This window comes from Macaca thibetana, chromosome 16, assembly GCF_024542745.1.
Source record: "Macaca thibetana thibetana isolate TM-01 chromosome 16, ASM2454274v1, whole genome shotgun sequence".
NCBI classification, from domain to species: Eukaryota; Metazoa; Chordata; class Mammalia; order Primates; family Cercopithecidae; genus Macaca; species Macaca thibetana.
In genome coordinates, this window is record NC_065593.1 from 30,468,173 (window position 1) to 30,490,285 (window position 22,113).

Consider the following 22,113-nt stretch of genomic DNA (forward strand, 5'->3'; position numbering starts at 1 on the left):
GTGCCTAATAATATAGAAAACAGGCCAGGCTTGGTGGCTTAGCACCTGTAATCCCAGCACTTTGGGAGGCTGAGGCAGGTGGTTCACCTGAGGTCAGGAGTTTCAGACCAGCCTGGTCAACATGGTGAAACTCCATCTCTATTAAAAATACAAAAACTAGCCGGGTGAGGTGGTGGGCACCTGTAATCCCAGCCATTCAGGCGGCTGAGGCAAGAGAGTTGTTTGAACCTGGGAAGCAGACGTTGCAGTGAGTCAAAATCCTGTCACTGCACTCCATCCTGGGCGATAGAGCGAGACTCTGTCTCAAAAAAAAAGTGTGTGTGTGTGTGTGTGTGTGTATATATATATAAATACACTATATGACAATTAATAGATCAGGTAAACAGTAAGAATATGACCAAACATCATTAAGACTAGACCAAACACTAGTAAAATATGAGTGATACAGCTAATGAGCATAATGTTATAGTCTGATATAATTCACTTGAAATTTAGAAAGTACATAATTCTTTTCAGGCACACGGGACGTGCCAAGGCGGAAAAGCAAAACCAGAAATCCAAACAAATACCAAGAATAATAAAATAACTTTTCTGGCTGCAGTGGAGTATTAGGAAAAAACACAAAGAGAATCAAAACTATACACTTTTGGAAATTTGAAAGCACTTTAAATAATTCATAGGTCTAGACAAAAAGCACAAGTGTCAAATAATCACAACAGTTGTTTGGAATGCCTTAATTTATAAACTGATTTTCTCTGGTGAATATAAAACGTCTACACTTTATCACTCAAGAATTTATACCAAGGGTCAGATTTACTAGTCAGTATGCTTATTTCTAGATCATCTTGGAGTTTTTAAGCTAGCCAGCTAAAGAAGTTAGATGTATAATTTCAGAGGGCTGAAATGACTAGGTTAAGATTAAGGACCTTACTGTTAGAATTGAGATAGGGTTACAGGACCTATGAGCTGTACCCTACTAAAACTTTGCCTGAACCTAAAGAAAATACGATTATATACTGCTGCGATTATATACTTTGTCACTGGGGGAACCTACATCCATGCTTCAGGATATAGTTTAAAGCTTCATGCATCCGCAAATACCTTTTTTACTCATTGTTTTCCCCCCATAGCCCTTTTCATCCTTTGATTTAGGAGAATCTGATTTCCTGTCATTTCATAGAGGCATCTAATCTCTTAATGTCCTAATTAGATTGTGTATTCTTCTCTGATTTTTCTTATTTGGTTGTTAGCTACAATTCTAGTTATCTTTTCACGGGCCTGGCAATGATGTGTAATTTTTTCTTTTTCATTTCAGCTAGTTTTATGCCCTCCATATTCCTAGTAGTAGTTGTGTCAAGATTTCATTTAATATTCTTTTTTTTTTTTTCTTCTTTTGAGACAGGGTCTCGTTCTGTCGCTAAAGCTGGAGTGCAGTGTTGCAATCATGACTCACTGCAGCCTCGACCTCCTGGGCTCAAGCAGTACTCCTGTTTTGGCCACCCAAAATGCTGGGATTACAGGGATGAGCCACCAAATCTGGCCTTCATTTACTATTCTTAAAATTAAGCATTAAAATCTTATTTGGTCTAATTGGAGAGCTTTACTGCAGAAAAGTGGCAAATTTGGTGTCACCCACTTATATTCAGTGGCAATATTTTCATATTGTAGCTTTTTATAAATTGGATGAAAAAGTTTGTTACAGGGACATATTGTATAATTAAATTTTAAAAAGAGGAAGTTACTGAGACCCTGTCTCTAAAAATTAAAAATAGCTTGGCGTGGTACTGCACACTTGTAGTCCCAGCTATGCAGGAGGCTGAGGCAGGAGAATGGCTCAAGCCCAGGAGTGAGCTGTGATGGCGCCACTGCACTCCAGCATAGGTGACAGGAAGACTTCATGTCTTAAAAAGAAGAAAGAAAAAGTTACCAATTTCATTAGGTTTTGGTGAGTTTTAGAACAAATTGACAGCAGTGATTTTTTCAAATTGAGTGAGGTTGGGCCTGATGGTCAACAGTTTGCAACTTAGAGCCATTTTCTGTGGTTGCAAAAGTGTTTCATATAAAATTGCTTTTATGCATCACATACTTAGGTCATTCATTTGAATCTGAGTAAAGCCTAAAGGATAGATAAATAGAACCTCTTCAGTAATTTTTGATATGATTGACACTTTGAAGTATTGAGAACAGCTCAGAGTTCAAATTCTGTATTTTTTTTTTATATGTTAGCATCCCCACCCCACCCCACCTTTTTAAAATTTTTTTTGAGAGTCTCTTTCAGTCATCCAGGCTGGAGTGCAGTGGCACAATCACAGCTCACTGCAGCCTTGACCGCCCCTGGATCAGGTGATCCACCTCAGCCTCTCGAGTAGCTGGAACTACAGGCACATGCCACCATGCTCAGCTAATTTTTGTATTTTTTTTTGAGATGGGGTTTCGCCATGTTGGCCAGGCTGGTCTGAAGCCATCCGCCTGCCTCAGCCTCCCATGGTGCTGGGATTGTATGAGCCACCATGACCGGTCCCTTGGTAGTTTTTTTAATTGCTCAATTGAAGCTACAAGCAGATATTGCTGACTTGCTATGCCAATTGGCTGAATCCCTGAAAGCTTGGTAAAATCAGAATAGAGCAACTAACTTAGCTGCTTTTTTTTTTTTAGCAAGTCTTTGGAAATATTTTTGTTGGTGCTGACAGCCAAAGCAGTCCAGTACAGAGGAATGGTGTATATCTTGGGGTGGTAAGGATATACAAGTAGATGTAATCCTGAGGATGTCATAGTGCATGTCTTTCCCTTTTTTGGACCTGATTAGTTTTAACAGATGTCTTTTTATATATAATAATATTGCTTAAGCTCTTGAGTCTGTTTAAAGAATGGATTTTCACTGATTTACATTTGTTCACTGGCTTCTTGTGACCCTCAGCACACATGTAGAATAGTAGTTTGCAAATATGTCGTTATTGTAAAAAGTAAATACTATTTGTACAAATTTCTCGTTTCATAGTATTTAACTTGGGTTAGTTTTTCTTTCTGCAATTCTTCACGTTTTCTTACCATATTTCTTCTGTATGAGCTAAAGTCAGCCTTTGAAGGAAGCATAATTTTAAATAAGATTTAAAATTCTTTTTATGTGTTCTAGATTCTGGAAGTTACAGTCAGTCTGGGGGTGAGCAGCAAAGGTAAAGTATACATACATTTTAATAATATGAAAGGGTATAACTGAGGTGAATTTTGTCAAGCTTCTCTTGAGACTTGATGTCTGGATGTCATAAGTTAATTAAATATTAACTTGTCACAGAGTGAAGAGGGTCAGTGTAAATAGGTGCTGTAAAACATTTATTCCTTTTCTGTTTTTCTTTATGTTTTGAGACAGTCTTGCTGTGTTGCTCAGGCTGGAGTGCAGTGGCTATTCATAGGCAAATCATAGTGTACTACAGCCTTAAATTCCTGGGCTTAAGCGATCCTCCTGCCTCAGTCTCCCAAGTAACTAATCTCCACTACAGACGTGTGCCACTGCGGTAGGCTTCTTCGTTTTCTTAAATCTGTCTGCATCAATGAATATACCTCCTAGAGATTAAAACAAATTTCCTTGGTATTGTAAAGTTTATGTTTTATTTAGGAAATCTCTTAGAAGAAACAATTATTAAAGAAATTTAATGCCAGACACTATGGCTCATGCCTCTAGTCCCAGCACTTTGGGAGGCCAACATGGGATGATTGCTTGAGGCCAGGAGTTAGAAACCAGCTTTGGTAATATAGCAAGACCTTGTCTCTAAAAAAAATTTTTTAAATTATCCAGACATGGTGGTGCGTACCTGTAGTCCTAGCTACTTGGGAGTCTGAGGCGGGAGGATCACTTGAGCCCAGGAGTTCAAGGTTGTTACAGTGAGTTATGATCATGCCACTGCACTCCAGCCTGGGTGACAGAGCGAGACCCTGTCTCAAAAAAATAAATAAATAAAATTTAAGCAATTGAACTCAACAGTTTTTTAGAGAAAGCGTTTTAGGATGGTGTGTAATATGTTAATGTGTTTATTCAGAGCACATGTTTTTTAAATACCATAAAATAAATATTTAGCGTTTTTTTTTTAGTGTGCTTGCCATGCTCACAATAAAAATGAAGTTCTATTTTTATGTGAATGTATATATGCAGTGGGCTTCTCTTACGAGAAATACAGACTTCAACTTATAGGATAAATGTTTTACAGCTCAGTGTGAGGTATTCAGAATAGCACCTCAGATATCAAATTTTAAGCTTCTTGAAAAACAAAACTGATTTGACTTTTTTGATCTCATGAGATAGTGCTAACTTCCTAGTAGGTATCTAGCAGAATGTTTATTTGATGAAATATATTTTCAGAAGTTAAGGAATCTTGTTAGCACTTGATACCTTTAAAATGATTAAAAAAAAAGTTTTGCAAATGTTTTAGTTTTCTTTGGATATTAGGAAGTCATAGTATAGATTCAGAAAGTTTGTTTCTGACTTGTTAGAGCTTATATACTATAAAATTAAAATTCAAATCCCAGGAGGGTACATTTATTTAGTCAGTCAACAAATATTTATTGAGCTATGTGCCAGGCCCTGCTACAACACTGAGGATACGGCATAATTTCATTCTATAACTGTACTCTAGAGATAAACATGCCTCTAATTATTGAGGCTTTTAAACTGGACTTCTAGTGCCTCCCTGTGCATCTTTTAGGAAGTTAAAGACGTTTAACTAAGGCAAATGGTAGGAAAAAGTTAATCTGTCAAGATGTAATTAAATTGAGTAAGGTATTCATTTTTTGTGTAGTCATCATTTTTGTGCTTCAGATATTTATTATAGGTCTTGCTATGTAGTTGTTATTACCCCACACCGAAGCATAATTCTCTTGGAATTTTCTAGCTCTGATCAAGTTTTGTTTCTGCGAGACTGTCAAAACAAAACTTTGGGGTATTTGACATTCAGGAGATCTGGGAGTGACTTCATGTATTTCTTTAACAATCTTTGGTCATCACCTTTCAATTTAGACTCTAGAGACAGGCAGATTGATGATTTCTCAATAAAGAAGCTTGTATTTGAGTTGAAAATTGAAAATGCAGGCAAGGTCTTCATTTAAACTTTTAAATTTTAACACATTTCTTTCAAGTATTACATTTTTCTTTTGCAGTTATTCTTCCTATGGAAATCAAGGCAACCAAGGCTATGGACAAACACCACAAGTAGGTTGAAATATAAATTGTATTCTTCATAAGTAGTTATTTTTATCTTAAGTAGGTGATGAAACTTGAGTATTTACCTAAATTTCAGAGCTATTCTGGCTATGGGCAAACGACTGATTCCTCTTATGGACAGAACTACAGCGGTTACTCCAGTTATGGACAAAGTCAGTCAGGTTGGACTAGTTTGTTAAATTTGTTGTTTCAGAAATTGAAAAAGCAGAGCCTTCACTAAATGATATACTCATCTAATCTTTAGGTTATTCACAGTCCTATGGTGGTTATGAGAATCAAAAGCAGAGCTCATATGGCCAGCAACCATATAATAACCAGGGACAGCAGCAAAACATGGAATCATCAGGAAGGTAAGGAAATAGTAAAGTACTGAGATTGTTTTGGGCAGTGGGAATAACACTGATATTAAACAGATTTAACCAACAAAATCCTAGCTTTAGACTTTTTTTTTTTTAAGGAAAGTTTTAATGAAGTGTGGATTTCAAAACTGTATATTATGGAGAATGTGGAAATAGCATTGTCATTTGATTCTTATTATGTATTTGTGAAATCATTGTTTAGCTATAAATTGATGTCCTTAAAAATGTTAGAAAATTTTGGACCTCTGCTTTATACCTGAGATTAAATAAAAACCTGCCTTTAGAATGAGACTTCTCAATATCTGTTTTTAAATTTCCATTTTATTTTTGAACCATTTGAATATATTACCTTTTCTGGGACAAAAATATTTTTTAAAAGGGTCAAAACTTACACATGTATCAGATATCCTAAAATGTGTTTATTTGTTGATATATGTAGATGAATATTTACTGATAAATTTCAGGTTTTATAAAGTTGTTACCTTTCAGATTTGAAGAGCCGGTACTTAATTTTATGCTATTTACTTAATAGCAAGTTACTTTTTAAAAATTGTGCTTTACATTCTGTGAAATGCTTTTGCACTATCTAATGTAATTGATCTTCAGATACCACTATGAAATAGTGTCAGTAATTATTCCCACTTTACAGAGGTAAAGAAATTATTTGGCCTATCAAGTGATGTGGCTAAAAACTGAGGTCTCTAGTGTTTTCTCTCTACAATGAAGACATTTATTCTAAGTGAAAATTAAATAATAATCCCAGCACTTTGGGAGGCCGAGATGGGTGGATCATGAGGTCAGGAGATCGAGACCATCCTGGCTAACACGGTGAAACCCCGTCTCTACTAAAAATACAAAAAACTAGCTGGGCGAGGTGGCGGGCGCCTGTAGTCCCAGCTACTCGGGAGGCTGAGGCAGGAGAATGGCGTGAAGCCGGGAGGCGGAGCTTGCAGTGAGCTGAGATCCGGCCACTGCACTCCAGCCTGGGCGACAGAGCGAGACTCCATCTCAAAAAAAAAAAAAAAAAAAAAAGAAAATTAAATAAAAGCATTGAGGAAAGATTTGTGAGGTCAAATTACCACCCTTACAGATGTGAGAGTGTTTTGAAAAGTAGAAAGTAGAGTACAAATGTGGGGAATAATACTCAGAAGACATACTACATTAAGAGAATTAACTCCTCAAGCCTTGTTGGTTAGTCTTAAATTTAAGGAGAATCCTTTTATAAATGATGTATTTTTGGAAGCATGACCTATAAATGTAGTCTGAAAAGAAATGTTAAGTTTGACAGCCATTTTAAAATGCTAGGGTTTGGACTGTAGTTGTGTTGTGCTTTCAATAGGGAGTTAGGGAACATACTGATCTTTTAATAGATTGTTCTGATCCTCTGGTGAAGAATAAAATGTAACTATTAGGAGATCTTTTTTGTCCTCCCTCCAGCCCATTTTTTAAATAAGTAAACCTATTGGAACTCAAATCCAATTAAATGTTGCCTTTTAATATTCACACCCTGAGAGCATGTAATTAATACAGTAATATTGTTCTGAAGATACTTAGGATTTTCCTTTTGAATTGATGGAATAAGCAGTCTCATTACCTGATAGACTTCTTTTCAGATAAAAAAATTGCATTACAAAGCAAGTTCCTTTACTGTTTTCTAAAATGTACTATCACTGAAGATGTTTAGAAGACTATACTGTAGGTTCTAAAGATAATTCTAAGAGAAAAGATCTAAAAATATTTTAAGAGATGATGCTTGTTAAAATTAAGTGATATAGAGTATTTTATTGTAACTATTAAAAGGACTCAACTCTTGTGGCATGTTTATTAAAGAGTCAGACATATTCCCGTACTTTGTAGCATCTTTTACTTTTTTTTTTTAATTCTAGGAGACAGGCTGGGCGCGGTGGCTCACGCCTGTAATCCTAGCACTTTGGGAGGCCAAGACGGGTAGATCACCTGAGGTCAGGAGTTCGAGACCAGCCTGACCAACATGGAGAAACCCTGTCTCTACTAAAAATACAAAATTAGCCAGGCGTGGTGGCGCATGCCTTGTAATCCCAGCAACTTGGGAGGCTGAGGCAGGAGAATTGCTTGAACCTGGAAGGCGGAAGTTGCAGTGAGCCGAGATCACGCCATTGCACTCCAGCAGCCTGGGCAACAAGAGTGAAACTCTGTGTCAAAAAAAAAAAGTTCAGGGAGATAGTAAAAACTATAGTAATTTTTTGCTTTACTACAGTTTTCAAAGATACATTTTTTTTTTCATAATATAGCACCTCTTTAATGTTAGCAGAACTGTCTTTTGAAGGGAGTTCCAGGAGACTGCAGATAACTAATTACCACGAGAAGGTAGTCATAAATATGGTTGATGTCTAACTAGTCAGGACCCTTAACATCAGTTTCAGTCAACTTGCTTCAGCAAATGTAATCTTCCTATGAAGTCTCTTAAGTTCTCCATTTCTATTTAGCCAAGGTGGAAGAGCACCTTCCTATGACCAGCCAGACTATGGTCAACAAGATTCCTATGACCAGCAGTCAGGCTATGATCAACATCAAGGCTCATATGATGAGCAGTCAAATTATGATCAGCAGCATGATTCCTATAATCAAAACCAGCAGTCCTATCATTCACAAAGGGAAAATTACAGCCACCACACACAAGGTAAGATTTACTGACCTCTATTATTATTTTTCCCCCTCGCAAAATTATTTGTATGAATTTCTGATTAAAAGAACCACGGAGGATTTCACCTGTTTGTCAAAATTTAGGGTAACTTTGAAGATATGTTCCCTCTCATGGTAATCAAAATTAGTTTATCAGATTTCTACTTCTGAACTTGGAGACCTCCAAATGGTCATGACTTTTGATGACTGATTACATGAATTTCCTTTTTGTCTCAGTGAACTCTGATCCTTTGACAATACTGCTGGTACCGTTCTTTTGGTGTTGGTGGTGTACTTGATTTGGGGCACTTATTTTTGTACCTTTAAGGCCTAGTACATGGTTTGGTTCATAACAAGTGCTCAGTAAACATTTGTTGAATAATTGAATGAATAAGTGAATGAATAAAAGTGGAAGCACATTCACTAATAATCTTCTCTCAGTTTGAAGATTCAGTTATTCCTTGTCCATGCTCAATTTACATTTAAACGTTTCCGAAGTGAAGAAAGAAGTAACTTTTAAGATTGGGGGGCCGGGTGCGGTGGCTCACACCTGTAATCCCAGCACTTTGGGAGGCCAAGGGGGGTGGATCACAAAGTCAGGAGATCGAGACCATCCTGGCTAACATGGTGAAACCCCGTCTCTGCTGAAAATACAAAACACAATTAGCCGGGCATGGTGGCGGACGCCTGTAGTCCCAGCTACTTGGGAGACTGAGGCAGGAGGATGGTGTAAACCCAGTAGGCGGAACTTGAAGTGAGCCGAGATCGCACCACTGCACTCCTGCCTGGGCTACAGAGCGAGACTGCATCTCAGGAAAAAAAAAAAAGATGAGTGCTTTTCATCTAAGTTACTAAGGTTCTTGTAGCTAAGATTGTATTTTAACTCATACTGTTCCACATTGCTGTTTTGCCATATCACTTTAGCAGAATGGAATTTGACACAGATATAATTCTGAAAAACATGTAATTCCAGATGATTTTATGATGACTTGCATTTGAGTTGTGTGCGCATGTGCCATTTTCTATAAGGATATGTGTGGCCTAAAGAGCCATTTATGATTATTTGAAGCCTTAGAAATGAGAGTGGTTATTTGTGTGTAATATTTTCTTTTTTGTAGATGACCGTCGTGATGTGAGTAGGTATGGAGAAGATAATAGAGGATATGGCGGGTCACAGGGAGGAGGTAGAGGGCGTGGGGGATATGACAAGGATGGAAGAGGTCCTATGACAGGATCAAGGTAAGTATATAGATAAAGATACCTACATTTTTTCTTATTCCTCTTTTGTTTTTGGTGTTACTTAGCTGGATCAATTCCAGCATCTAATTTAGTTAAGAGACTTAAAAAAGGGATTATGTATTGGAGAAAAAGGCGGAAATTAAAACTGTATTTTCAGTCTTAAGATCTCACATAAATGACCTTAGAATTGGCTATGTTAGCAGTTAGTTTATGTGGTACATGTTAAACACTAGTAGAGAAACAACTATGGTTGTGATTAACCACTTGACTTCCCTGCCAGAGCTAGAATCTAAACTCCTTTAAAAGACAACTCTGGGAAATCCAGTGTTTGTATGTAAAAATAAAAGGTAAGTTAATTCTAGATTGAAGGGCAAGGGCTATTTCTTAATCTCAAATCTCCTTGGGAAGGGAAAGTATTAGGAGGCAGTAATGGAGTAGAAAGGTGGGGATGGCGAGTAAGAGAAAGATTTAATGTAACGAAACTGTTTTGTCCCTCCTCTTAAGTAAATAATTATTGGAATAATTAGTGTAACATCACATAGTAATGTGTATTTTGTCTTGACTAAGTTGTGTAAAGGAATGTCTTTCTAATTCAGCTTTTCTTTTCTCCATGCTAGTGTTACCAGGTTTTGGTATTTATTTACTTACAGCATATGTTAAGAAGCTGGTTTTAAAATTGGTTTTAGATACATCTGTAAGTTTACTACTTTGACCATAAAAACAAAAATGAAAAAGTAGTTGACATCTGTCCTCAGAAGAAGTTTGCAGGTTGCATATTTGTGTGTAAATACACAGGCTAAAAGGTAATTTATGTTCCTTGGGAATTGAAATGGTCAGTGGCCTGTTGCTGAAACTTATCAGTCATCTATCAGCACCGGTTCATTCTTTTGCACCTTAGGGACCATCTGTCCCCTGAGGTGACCTGAGAAACAACCAGTTGCCCACAGACTGTTATTTCTTCAAGCCAGGATTTGATTTCACTGCCTTGTATTTCTCTATTTTTAGTGTACAGTGGTTTGATTTTATGGAAAACCTAAATTTTAAACATATTTGAAAAATGTTATAAGACTTGGACATTAAGTCTGTTGATTGATAGCCAAAGTCAGTTTACCAAAGTAAAACAAGTAGATTCTATGCCTCTTCATTGTCGAAGAGCAGTCTGCCATCATGTGGATATGAATGGACAATGTAAAGTGACATGGTACTTACTCTCTACCTAATAATAGCCTCCGTCCTATCCCAAACAAGATAACCAACAGGTATATTTAATTTACCAGTTAATATGTTTTGGATAATTGGCTGCCTTGAAATGCTTTATGTTTTATAGTATATCATAGCTTTAGTTTTCTTCATAAGGAAATTACAGTTATATCCTAATCGATTATTAAACTATCACTGTGTCTAAGAATGGAAGAAAAAGATAGGGAATAGGTAGGGAAGTCATTATAAATATATTTTCATTGGCCGGGCATGGTGACTCACGCCTGTAATCCCAGCACTTTGGGAGGCCAAGGCGGGCGGATCACGAGGTCAGGAGATCAAGACCATCCTGGCTAACACGGTGAAATACTAAAATACAAAAAATTAGCCAGATGTGGTGGCGGGCACCTGTAGTCGTAGTCCCAGCTACTCAGGAGGCTGAGGCAGGAGAATGTCGTGAACCCGGGAGGCGGAACCTGCAGTGAGCTGAGATCGCGCCACTGCCCTCCAGCTTGAGTGACAGAGCGAGACTGCGTCTCAAAAAAAAAATTTTTTTTTAATGTATTTTCATTTGTGACTCATCTTGTGACTAGAAGGTTGAAAGGACTTTGAATGATCCTCCTGACAAAGAAGGGAAGGAGTACCTTAACCAACTGTGGGGTCCAATTAAGTACTTTTATAAACCCCTGGCAACATACTTCATATAATTTGTAGCCTAGATACTGACTTATAAACTAAGTTTTTTATTTTCGTTTAATACCCCTTCATACAAAATCATATGCAGAAGTCCAGTATGTAGTTGGTCAAAATGATGCTGATCTGGTTTCAGTGGGGGGAAAGATTGGCTGAGGAAGGGATCTGCAGTCTTGCCTTATACTCTGTTATTTGTTGAGATGTTCATGAAAGGCCTGTTTTAGAAATCCATGTGGATGCCGATTACTCTTATATTGAGTTGGCAAACTGTGTGAAAGGCCAGATAGTAAATGTTTTGGGTTTTGTAAACCATATGGTTTCTGTTGTAACTTCATTTCTGCCCTTGGAGCACCAGAGCGGCCGTAAATAATAGGTAAATGAATAAACAGGATTGTGTTCCAGTAAAGCTTCATTTATGGGTACTGAAATTTGAAGTTCATATAATTTTTTTTTTTTTTGAGATGGAGTCTCGCTCTGCTGCCCAGGCTGGAGTGCAGTGGCACCATCTCAGCTTACTGCAGCCTCCACCTCCGAGGTTCAAGCAATCCTCCTGTCTCACCCTCCTGAGTAGCTGGGACTACAGGCATATGCCACCACGCCTGGCTAATTTTTTTTTTTTTTTTTTTGTAGAGATGGGGTTTCACCATGTTAGCCAGGATTGTCTCAATCTCCTGACCTCGTGATCTGCCCGCCTCGGCCCCCCAAAGTGGTGGGATTACAGATGTGAGCCTCCGCACCTGGCTGAAGTTCATATAATTTTTATGTGTCATAACATCTTTTTAAAGATGTGCTTTTTAGCTTATTTATTGGGATAAAGTGTTTTGAATTTGAATGTAAATGACCTGTTTTAAGATTTCTTTTTTCCACACAATTTTGCACTTAAGTACCAAAATACCCAAACATTTTTCATTAGTCTTCATCAACACTCCCATTTGTGTTCTCAGTCATCTTAAAAATAGCAATTCTTGGCCAGGCGCGGCTCATGCCTGTAATCCCAGCACTTTGGGAGGCCGAGGCGGGTGGATCACAAGGGCAGGAGAATCGAGACCATCCTGGCTAACACGGTGAAACCCCGTTTCTACTAAAAATACAAAAAAATAAATTAGCTGGGTATGGTGGCGGGTGCCTGTAGTCCCAGCTACTCGGGAGGCTGAGACAGGAGAATGGCGTGAATCCAGGAGGTGGAGCTTGCAGTGAGCCAAGATCACGCTACTGCATTCCAGCCTGGGCAACAGAGCAAGACTCCGTCTCAAAAAAAAAATAAATAAAAAATAACAATTATTTTGGGGGCTGTTTGAAGAATATCTGGCATTAGTTGGTTTATATTAAAAGAAGAAGGGGCATAGACTGGGTGTGGTGGATCACCTGAGGTCAGGAGTTCGAGACCAACCTGACCAATGTGGTAAAACCCTGTCTCTACTAAAAATACAAAAAATTAGCCGGACATGATTAGCTGGTGGGTGCCTATAATCCCAGCTACTCGGGAGGCTGAGGCAAGAGAATCACTTGAACCTGGGAGGTGGTGGTTGCAGTGAGCTGAGATCACACCATTGCATTCCATCCTGGGCAACAAGAGCGAAACTCCATTGCCAAAAAAAAAGGGGGGGGCAAAATTTGTGGATGAAGATTGGCTGTAAGGTAAAGGATGGGACATTCTGAGACTTATAGATGGTGTGATTGCCTGGCTAGAAGAAGAATTCCGGTCAAAAAGAAGCCATCAGCTTTCCAAGTGTGAAAGAGAGATAAGTGAAGATTATAGGGACTACAGGAAACTTAATCTTTTTCTTTGAAAAAGCAATTGTAGCAAAAAAAAGACCATTTCTTACTGTCATCTATAATTAATAGGGACATCTTAGTGGACTAGAAGCTAAGGGCATAAATTCTCCCAGTGATTTTTAGTTTTAGCATTGTGATTAACGCCTTGTAAAATTGCCAGAACTTAATAAATAATTGCTTTTCATTATTAGTATGCCATCAAATTTAGTAACTGTTTCAGGCTTTAATGTGTCAAGCCTAAAATTATCCAGATTTCTGAGGCTCTTCTCCCCCTTGAAAGGGCATTCAATTAGCTCCCGTAGAAATACGCATGTATACAGGGGCACTGTATACATGGGTCTAAAAAAATAAATAAAAATATGCATATGTTCTGGTGAGTCTAGCACAGCATTGCCCAATAGAAATACAATAGAGGTCACAAATGTGACCCATATAGTTAATGTAAACTTTCTAATAGCCACATTGGAAAGAAAACAACACAAATAAACAATGAGAAAATATATTTTATTTAACCCAATATATTCAAAATATTTCATCATGCAATCAATATAAAAAATTTCTTTTTGTTGGTCATGATGGCCTGCGCTTGTAATCCTAGCTACTTAGGAGGCTGAGGCAATAGGATTGCTTGAGGCCAGGAGTTTGAGACTAGATGGGCAACATAGTAAGACCTCATCTCTTAAAAATGAAAAAAATTAGCTGGGCACTGTGGCATACACCTGTAGTCCCAACTACTTGGGAAACTGAGGCAGGAGGATTGCTTGAGCCCAGGAGTTCAAGGCTGCAGTGAGCTGTGATTGTGTCTATGAATAGCCACTGCACTCCAGTCTGGGTAATAGTGAGACTGTCAAATTCCATTTCCCCTCCGCCCCATACCTCTTCACATGTAACAAAGGGAAAAAAAAAAGCGTAGTGTACATTCCTTTTTTCATACTAAAATTTAGAAATCTGTTTTGTATTTTGCATTTAGAGCACATCTTAATTTTAGACTAGCTACATTTCCAGTGCTCAGCAGGCCACATGTAGGTAGTAGATACTGTGGACAGTGCAGCTCTAGAATGATAGATTCTTGGCCTCCTGAGATGTTGATAGATGCTGGTTCCAGAAAGCCTTTTTACCATGCATATAAGACATAGGAGGAAATAAAATGTAAATACAGCTGTTATTGAGAATAGTACTTAAATCCATTGAGTCACTTAAATGTGGAATTAGTGTTGTTCTTTTCCTCTTTTCCTCACACTCAGAAAATTGTATTCTGGATTTAGTAGTCTGAAAACTCAAGCACAGCATGGGTTTTTAAGCTAATCTTTCTCCATTTTTAGCTAAGCCCTTTCTCTCTAGTTAGTGAAATTTTCTAAGAATAGAGATTCCTGCATTGTCCTTTTACTTCTTGGCAATTTTAGTCCGTAAATAGATATAGTTAGATTTTTTTTTTTTTTTTAAATTAAAGATTTGGAGGCCAGGTGTGGTGGCTCACGCCTGTAATCCCAGCACTTTGGGAGGCCGAGGCGGGTGGATCATGAGGTCGGGAGATAGAGACCATCCTTGCTAACATGGTGAAACCCCATCTCTACTAAAAATACAAAAAATTAGCCGGGCTTGGTGGTGGGCGCCTGTAGTCCCAGCTAGTCGGGAGGCTGAGGCAGGAGACTGGCGTGAACCCAGGAGGCAGAGAGGTTGCAGTGAGCTGAGATCATGCCACTGCACTCCAGCCTGGGCCACAGAGAGAGACTCCATCTCAAAAAAAAAAAAGGTTTGGAGTGGAGGTTCTGTCAAAGAACTTTTTCTTTCTTGAGAAGCATCTGAAATGGAATCTGTTGTCTATTCTAAATATATACTGCTGTAACAGTGAAAGAACCTTCAGAGTATGCCTTCGTGTGGGCTGCTTTTTGTGGTTTTGAACTTGGGAGAACTGTCTCTGTGTTTGGGTCAAGATTATGCAACTGGCTGGGCGCACTGGCTAATGCCTGTAATCCCAGCACTTCGGGAGGCTGAGGCGGGTGGATCACCTGAGGTTGGGGCTTCGAGACCAGCCTAGCCAACATGATGAAACCCCGTCTCTACTGAAAATACAAAAATTAGCTGGGCATGGTGGCGGGTGCCTATAATCCCAGCTACTCGGGAGGCTGAGGTGAGAGAATCGCTTGAACCCTGGAGTTGGAGGTTGCAGTGAGCCGAGATCGCACCATTACACTCCAGCCTGGGCAACAAGAGCGAAAGTCTTGTCTCAAAAAAAAAAAGGCCGGGCACGGTGGCTCACGTCTGTAATCCCAGCACTTTGGGAGGCCGAGACGGGCAGATCACGAGGTCAGGAGATTGAGACCATCCTGGCTAACATGGTGAAACTGCGTCTCTACTAAAAATACAAAAAATTAGCCGGGCGTGGTGGTGGGCACCTGTAGTCCCAGCTACATGGGAGGCTGAGGCAGGAGAATGGTGTGAACCCGGGAGGCGGAGCTTGCAGTGAGCCAAGATCGCGCCACTGCACTCCAGCCTGGGTGACAGAGTGAGACTCCGTCTCAAAAAAAAAAAAAGAGTATGCAACTATCTGGAGACTGTGGCGTGTACCTGTAGTCCCAGCTACTTAGGAGGCTGAGGTGGGAGGGTCACTGATGATCAGGAGTTCGTGACCAGACTGGGCAAAATAGCAAGACACCATCTGAAAAAATAACAAAAAAGCAGGTAGTTTTCTTATGCAGGTGGTACTCTGCCAATAAAGTTGAGTATACTTATGTCTCTGTTAAATATCTCTGCTACTTCAGGAATTCTTTATGTGTACATGTTCTCTCCTTTTTCTGGGAATTAAAGCAAATTTATTGTGTCAACATCTTGACTCATAGATGTTCAAGTACCTTTGTGTCTTAATTTGCCTTAGCATGTAGAAAAGGGATTTGTAACATTAACGCAGATTTTAAGGAAAGATTGTTAACCTCAGGCACATTTTCTGTTAATATCTAATAGTACTACTACTTGAAGGTTATTTTCTGTATTTAATAAATTCCTAAAAAAGGATTATTTTCTATTAAGGAGAGAAAATGATTGAAATGTTTGAACTTGAAAGAAAGCTTTGCATAAAATTACAGATCATCTAGATCAGTGCCTAAACCAAATTTCTAGACATTTTAGACTTAAATGTGCGTATGAATTACTTGGGGGATCTTATTAAATGCAGATTCTTATTCAGTAGGTCTAGAGTGGCGCCTGAGATCCTGCTTTTCTCAGAAGCTTTCAGGCTATGCTTACGCTTCTGTTCCATGACATTTTGAATAGTAAGGATACAGACCCTTATTTTGTTAAGGAGATTGAAGCTTATGGAGAACCACTGACATGCCCAAATTTTCAAGATTGATTAGTGATAATTAAGACTATACCCTGAGTCTCTTGGTTTGAAGACTAGTTCTTTCTCCAATGTACCATGGTATTTCCAAATTTATGGCCATGTGTTGAAATCTTCAGCTGCTGTATTTTCAAAGGAAATGCTCAGTAAAGATGACATTCAAGGTCAGGCTTGGTGGCTCACGCCTGTAATCCCAACACTTTGGGAGGCCAAGATGGGGGATCACGAGGTCAGGAGATCAAGACCATCCTGGCTAACACAGTGAAACCCATCTCTACTAAAAATACAAAAAAAAAAAAAATTAGTCGGGCGTGCTGGCAGGCACCCGTAGTCCCAGCTACTCGGGAGGCTGAGGCAGGAGAACGGCGTGAACCTGGGAGGCAGAGGTTGCAGTGAGCCGAGATCACGCCACTGCACTCCAGCCTCGGTGACATAGTGAGACTCTGTCTCAGAAATAAAAAAAATAAAATAAAGATGATAATGTTCAAATGTATTATATGGAGGAATAAGAAATCATAAACCTTTTTAAATGTCATTTGTTTTATATCCCTTTATTTTTGCCAGGGGTATGTCCTTTTTCTGTTGTTCAAAGTTATATTGCTGGCCAGAATGGAAATTATAGGAACTAGCTATGTATGAAATTGCATGTTTTCCGTCCATTGTGGCCAGATTAGGTATTCCCTTAAGATGACAACAAAGTAAGAGGCATTTCTTCTAGCACTTATTTGTGAACCCAGTGACCTCCAATTTCCCATTTGAAAAGTCATCTTTATCCTCGGAACTTCAACCTACTGGCATAAGAATGTAGGCTTAATATTTTCACTAGTTCTTTTCTCTCACTTTTTGGAGTTAAAAAACCTCTGAGAGGCCAGGCGCGGCAGCTCACGCCTTTAATCCTAGCACTTTGGGAGACCGAGGTGGGCAGATCATGAGGTCAGGAGGTCGAGACCATCCTGGCTAACACAGTGAAACCCCATCTGTACTAAAAATACAAAAAATTAGCCGGGTGTGGTGGCGCCTGTAGTCCCAGCTGAGGCAGGAGAATGATGTGAACCCAGGAGGCGGAGCTTGCAGTGAGCCGAGATCGTGCCACTGCTCTCCAGCCTGGGCAACAGAGCAAGACTCCCTCTTTAAAAAAAAAAAAAAACTCTGAGATACCTTGGTTTCTAATAATAGTATTTTCTGCAGTTTAATCTTTTAATCTCAAATCTGTTGGCTTCCCTTTCTTAAAGAGTTAAGCAGCGATATACATGTCGTTTAGAAGTATAGGGAGGGCTTCAGTACTATTTGTTCTGAAGTAGGGGGTTTAGAAAATTCAGTGGTAAACTGTATAGGAAGGGCTTGAGTTTCATATTGTCTATATTGCCTTGAAATAGCCTTAGACTCCTGCTTAAAAAGGCATCCTGGAAATCATATAAAAAGTAACAAGTTAAAATGCATGTGTCTTTACCCAAGGCAGTTGTAAGTGGAAATATTTTTACCTTACAGTGAAATAGAATAGATTTATTAAGAAGGGAGAATTTTTTCTCAGAGTGTTTTATCTCAGTGTGGCTCAGAAAAGCCATCTATAGGGTAGGGTAATCACTAGAGTTGAGGGTTCCTCCTCCCACCCCCTATAAGATAGGTATCCATAAAGCAGAGATTTATAGGCAGTGAGAGACTTCAGTATATTAGATTAACTTCTTGGGTTATAGTAGAATAATATCATTAGTAGTAGAAGAACTGATATCAGAAAACTTGAGTGTTTTTATTGCCATATTAGCATATAAATCTTAAAGGATTACAGAATTCAGTTAAGAGAAGCAAGCTTTTATTGGAAGAGTGTCTTGATAAGAGAGACCTTAGATTTCTTACATAAAGCCATACTCACAAGGACCACTGTCCTTGTGATTGTAATTTGCCAGATAAAAGTCTGTGTCCTGGAGTGGTGGCTTGTGCCTGTAATCCCAGCACTTAGGGAGGCTGAAGTGGGCGAATTATTTGAGGCCAGGAGCTGGAGATCAATTTAGGCAACATGGTAAAACCTCATCTCTACTAAAAACACAGAAATTAGCTGGGTGCGGGGACACATACCCGTAATCCCAGCTACTAGGGAGGCTGAGGCAGGAGAATCAACTTGAACCTGGGAGGTGGAGGTTCAGTGCAGTGAGCCGAGATCCCACCACTGCACTTCAGCCTGGGTGACAGAGCAAGACTCTGTCTCAAAAAAAAAAAAAAGTTGTCCCGTGGGGAGTTGCATTATTGGAATATGTTGCCTTCTGTCTGTAATATGCACTACTGATAGAGTACAGAGCATGTGGCAGCATGAACCTCTGTATCTCTGATGTGAAGAGATGTAGTCTAGTGGGTATGGAGTAGGAGGGCGGTTTTTAAGTGATGCTCTTTTTAGTCTTTTATAAGGGTTTTGAATGATTTGAAATTTTAAGACTGCTTTTATTCAGTCTCACTTTTGTGTATATTTGTATTTCACTTTTAAAATTCATCTCATAAAATCCACTATTTGGTATCACAGCAGAACCTAATACTCAAGTTTTAATCCTCTCCCGTTCTAGCATCAAAATCTTAACCTTGCTTTATATTCTTCTAGTCTTTTTTCTTTTTCTCATATTTAGAAAATACCCTTTTGGAAAAAATACTTGCTCTAGTTTAGTATTCTTCATGCTGTGCCTCCAGTTTTATGTTATGGTTTAATAGTATCCCTTTGGCTTGGGGTTGGGAAGATTTCAAAATAAGAGTGTATTACATATGTAATAAGCTTGAAAAGACATCTTGTGGAAATAAATCCTTGGGAAAACACTTAGATGGAAACAACATTTAGAACTCTATGAAATGGAATTTACTGAAAACTTAGAGGTGCTACTGTTTTCCTAAGCACTCTACTTGTGACAGTTAAGTGTAGATTGAGCCCAGGGCTCAGCACATTAGAGACTTAAGGAAGAAATCATTTCTTCAATTTTTCCTCTGCAGTGGTGGTGACCGCGGTGGCTTCAAAAATTTTGGTGGTAAGTGCTGAGTATCCCAAAATGTTTCAGTGGAAATGCTATATAAATCTAAAAGCCACCAATATCCCGCAGATGTAGTCAAAAGTCCTTTCTTACTCTGTTGAGGCTGGTGTGTGTTGTGTGCTTTAAAAAAAAATTTATATATATATATATACACATATATATATCAAAGTAAACATTAAAAAGCCAGAGTTGATCTCAAACAGTACAATGGGTTTCTACACAGTGAATTTGCATGAAAGAGTCTGTGGTGACCAATGAATGACACCTTCACTGGATTTTGACAGTTTGTTTTTATAGAGGTAGCTGACGTGGTGTTTTTAAATTACTAGGATTGTCCAATCAGCCTTTACAACCAGAGCTTAACAAACGTGATACTAGCATAATGCTAAAGTGGCAGGTGCTCTCTAGGACAAGTTAAAGGGAATGTTGACATCTCGATTTCCTAAACTTTAAATAAAACATAATTTATATATTTACTTTGTAAATCTGTGATGGTTGACTTTCAAGGATTTTGGAAGTATTGACTTTTCATGCCTTGGTTTATTACTATTTTTTTTGTTAATGATTTTAAATGAATTGCCTTAAATAGCTCTCTTTTCTTTTCTTTTCCCTTAGGTCACAGGGATTATGGACCCAGACCAGATGCTGGTAAGGTTTATGGTGGTTTGTCACTTTGCCATTAAGAAAATGTTAGTTTTCCATTTTTTGGTGGGAAAAGTGTGTGTTTGGAGGGCTTAGTATGGGAGGAAGATTTAATTTGATAGTGGTGCCAGAACTGGGGAGCTTGCTTGCTTGCTTGCTTGCTTGCTTTTCTTTCTTTTCTTTTCTTTCTTTTCTTTTCTTTTTCTTTTTCTTTTTCTTTTCTTTTCTTTTCTTTTCTTTTCTTTTCTTTCTTTCTTTTCTTTCTTCTTTCTTTCTTTCTGTCTGTCTTTCTGTCTTTCTGTCTTTCTGTCTTTCTTTCTGTCTTCTTTTCGATGGAGTTTCACTCTTGTTGCCCAGGCTGGAGTGCAGTGGCGTGGTTTTGGCTCACTGCAACACCCACCTGCTGGGATCAAGCAGTTCTCCTGCGTCAGCCTCCCAAGTAGCTGGGACTGCAGGTGCACGCCAGCATGCCTGGCTCATTTTTTGTATTTTTAGTAGAGGTGGAGTTTCACCATGCTGGCCAGGCTGGTCTCGAACTCCTGACCTTGAGATCCGCCTGTCTTGGCATCCCACAGTGCTGGGATTACAGGCGTGAGCCACCACGCCCAGCCGGGGAGCTTTATTTCTAAAGAAATGTCAGAAAAATTCAGGAGTATTGATGGGACAGTTTGCTAGGGAAAATTGCTGTTTGTGCTTTCCCATATTCTTCTGTGAAGAAATATTTGAATTTTTACTGCTAGTTAGCATTAATTATTGAAAATTATTGCAAATCAGATTTAATGAAAGAATTTATATCATTGTGGAATTAGAAGTAGAAAAACTGTTTAAGAAAGAAAATCCTACGTTGGATTGGTAGTCTGCTTAAGTGTGCTGACTTAGTGAATTCAAGAAATGTGAATTCATACATGAGAGAACTGTCTTGTTTTGGGTAGAGGTCACTAATTTTATGTGGCTTTTTATTTAAATGAAATTCAAGGCTACAGATTTACCTGTGGAGCCTGTTGAAAGTTATAATTTAGAGGTTAAAAATCTATTTGAGCCAAAAATTTAAAATCAGAACTTTTGTTTTTATTAAGATGCCAAAGTATTCTATATGGATGGCAATTTCTGAATTATCCCTTCATGGACTGAATTTTTATACGTCTTTCTTTCTTTGTTGTACTAATCCAAAAGTGTGCATGTAAGGTAAGGTGTGTGTACAAGGTGCCTCTGCCCCTGGTATATACAAAGCTTATTGCAATGAATGGGAAACCAGCAGTTCTGCTTGGTGGCTTGCTTGGAAGTTCAAAGTATCAGATTTGGAGAATTTTCTACTAGAGAATCTTAAAAATGTTTAATCGTAAAGAATTAGAGTTCTCCAGAGAAAGAAATGCTAAATTAACTCCATCTCTTCATGACCTTTAGCCCTATGTCTGATCTGAAGAGTGAGATTTGTAAGATCATCCTTAATTGGTATATAGATATTTCACATTGTGTGGACTTGATCCACGTTACCTGAAATTTAGTTGTAAGAATTGATCAAATAATTATTGTGAATACTTTGCATGTTTATATAAGATTGTTCTTATATTAGTCCTCTCCTTTTTGTCATAGAAACAATTGAATATTGGACAATGAATTATTGTCTTTGATTACTGAACAGAATGTGATAACCAAGGAATATGTAAGATTAACCATCACTTTTTTTCTCTTAGATTCAGAATCTGATAATTCAGATAACAACACAATCTTTGTGCAAGGCCTTGGGGAGGGTGTGTCTACAGATCAAGTTGGGGAGTTCTTTAAACAAATAGGAATTATCAAGGTGAGTAAAAATATATGTTGAAAATCTCATAATGTTCTGATTACAATACATAGACTGTGTAGTAAGCCTATATACTTCAGTAAGCCTTGTCTCTTAAAATTTTATGATACACGTGCTTATTTATGTCTGTAGACTTTTGCTAAATTTGTTGAATATATGAAGATTTTATTTCTTGCTTGTGTTTA

The 22,113-nt window shown here is 38.4% G+C and overlaps 1 protein-coding gene across 2 annotated transcripts in view; it reads left to right on the forward strand.

The window, feature by feature from the left end:
- The window catches only part of TAF15 (TATA-box binding protein associated factor 15), a 345,012-nt gene that overhangs the window by 312,028 nt on the left and 10,871 nt on the right, over positions 1–22,113 (forward strand). The window contains exons 3-11 of one of the 2 annotated variants that reach the window (XM_050764911.1): positions 3,134–3,173; positions 5,149–5,200; positions 5,289–5,373; positions 5,457–5,562; positions 8,037–8,230; positions 9,351–9,471; positions 19,445–19,479; positions 20,098–20,130; positions 21,819–21,928. In XM_050764911.1, the coding sequence (XP_050620868.1) occupies positions 3,134–3,173; positions 5,149–5,200; positions 5,289–5,373; positions 5,457–5,562; positions 8,037–8,230; positions 9,351–9,471; positions 19,445–19,479; positions 20,098–20,130; positions 21,819–21,928 (776 nt within the window). The remainder of the gene's footprint in view (positions 1–3,133; positions 3,174–5,148; positions 5,201–5,288; positions 5,374–5,456; positions 5,563–8,036; positions 8,231–9,350; positions 9,472–19,444; positions 19,480–20,097; positions 20,131–21,818; positions 21,929–22,113) is intronic. The other variant, XM_050764912.1, reaches the window with a different exon arrangement.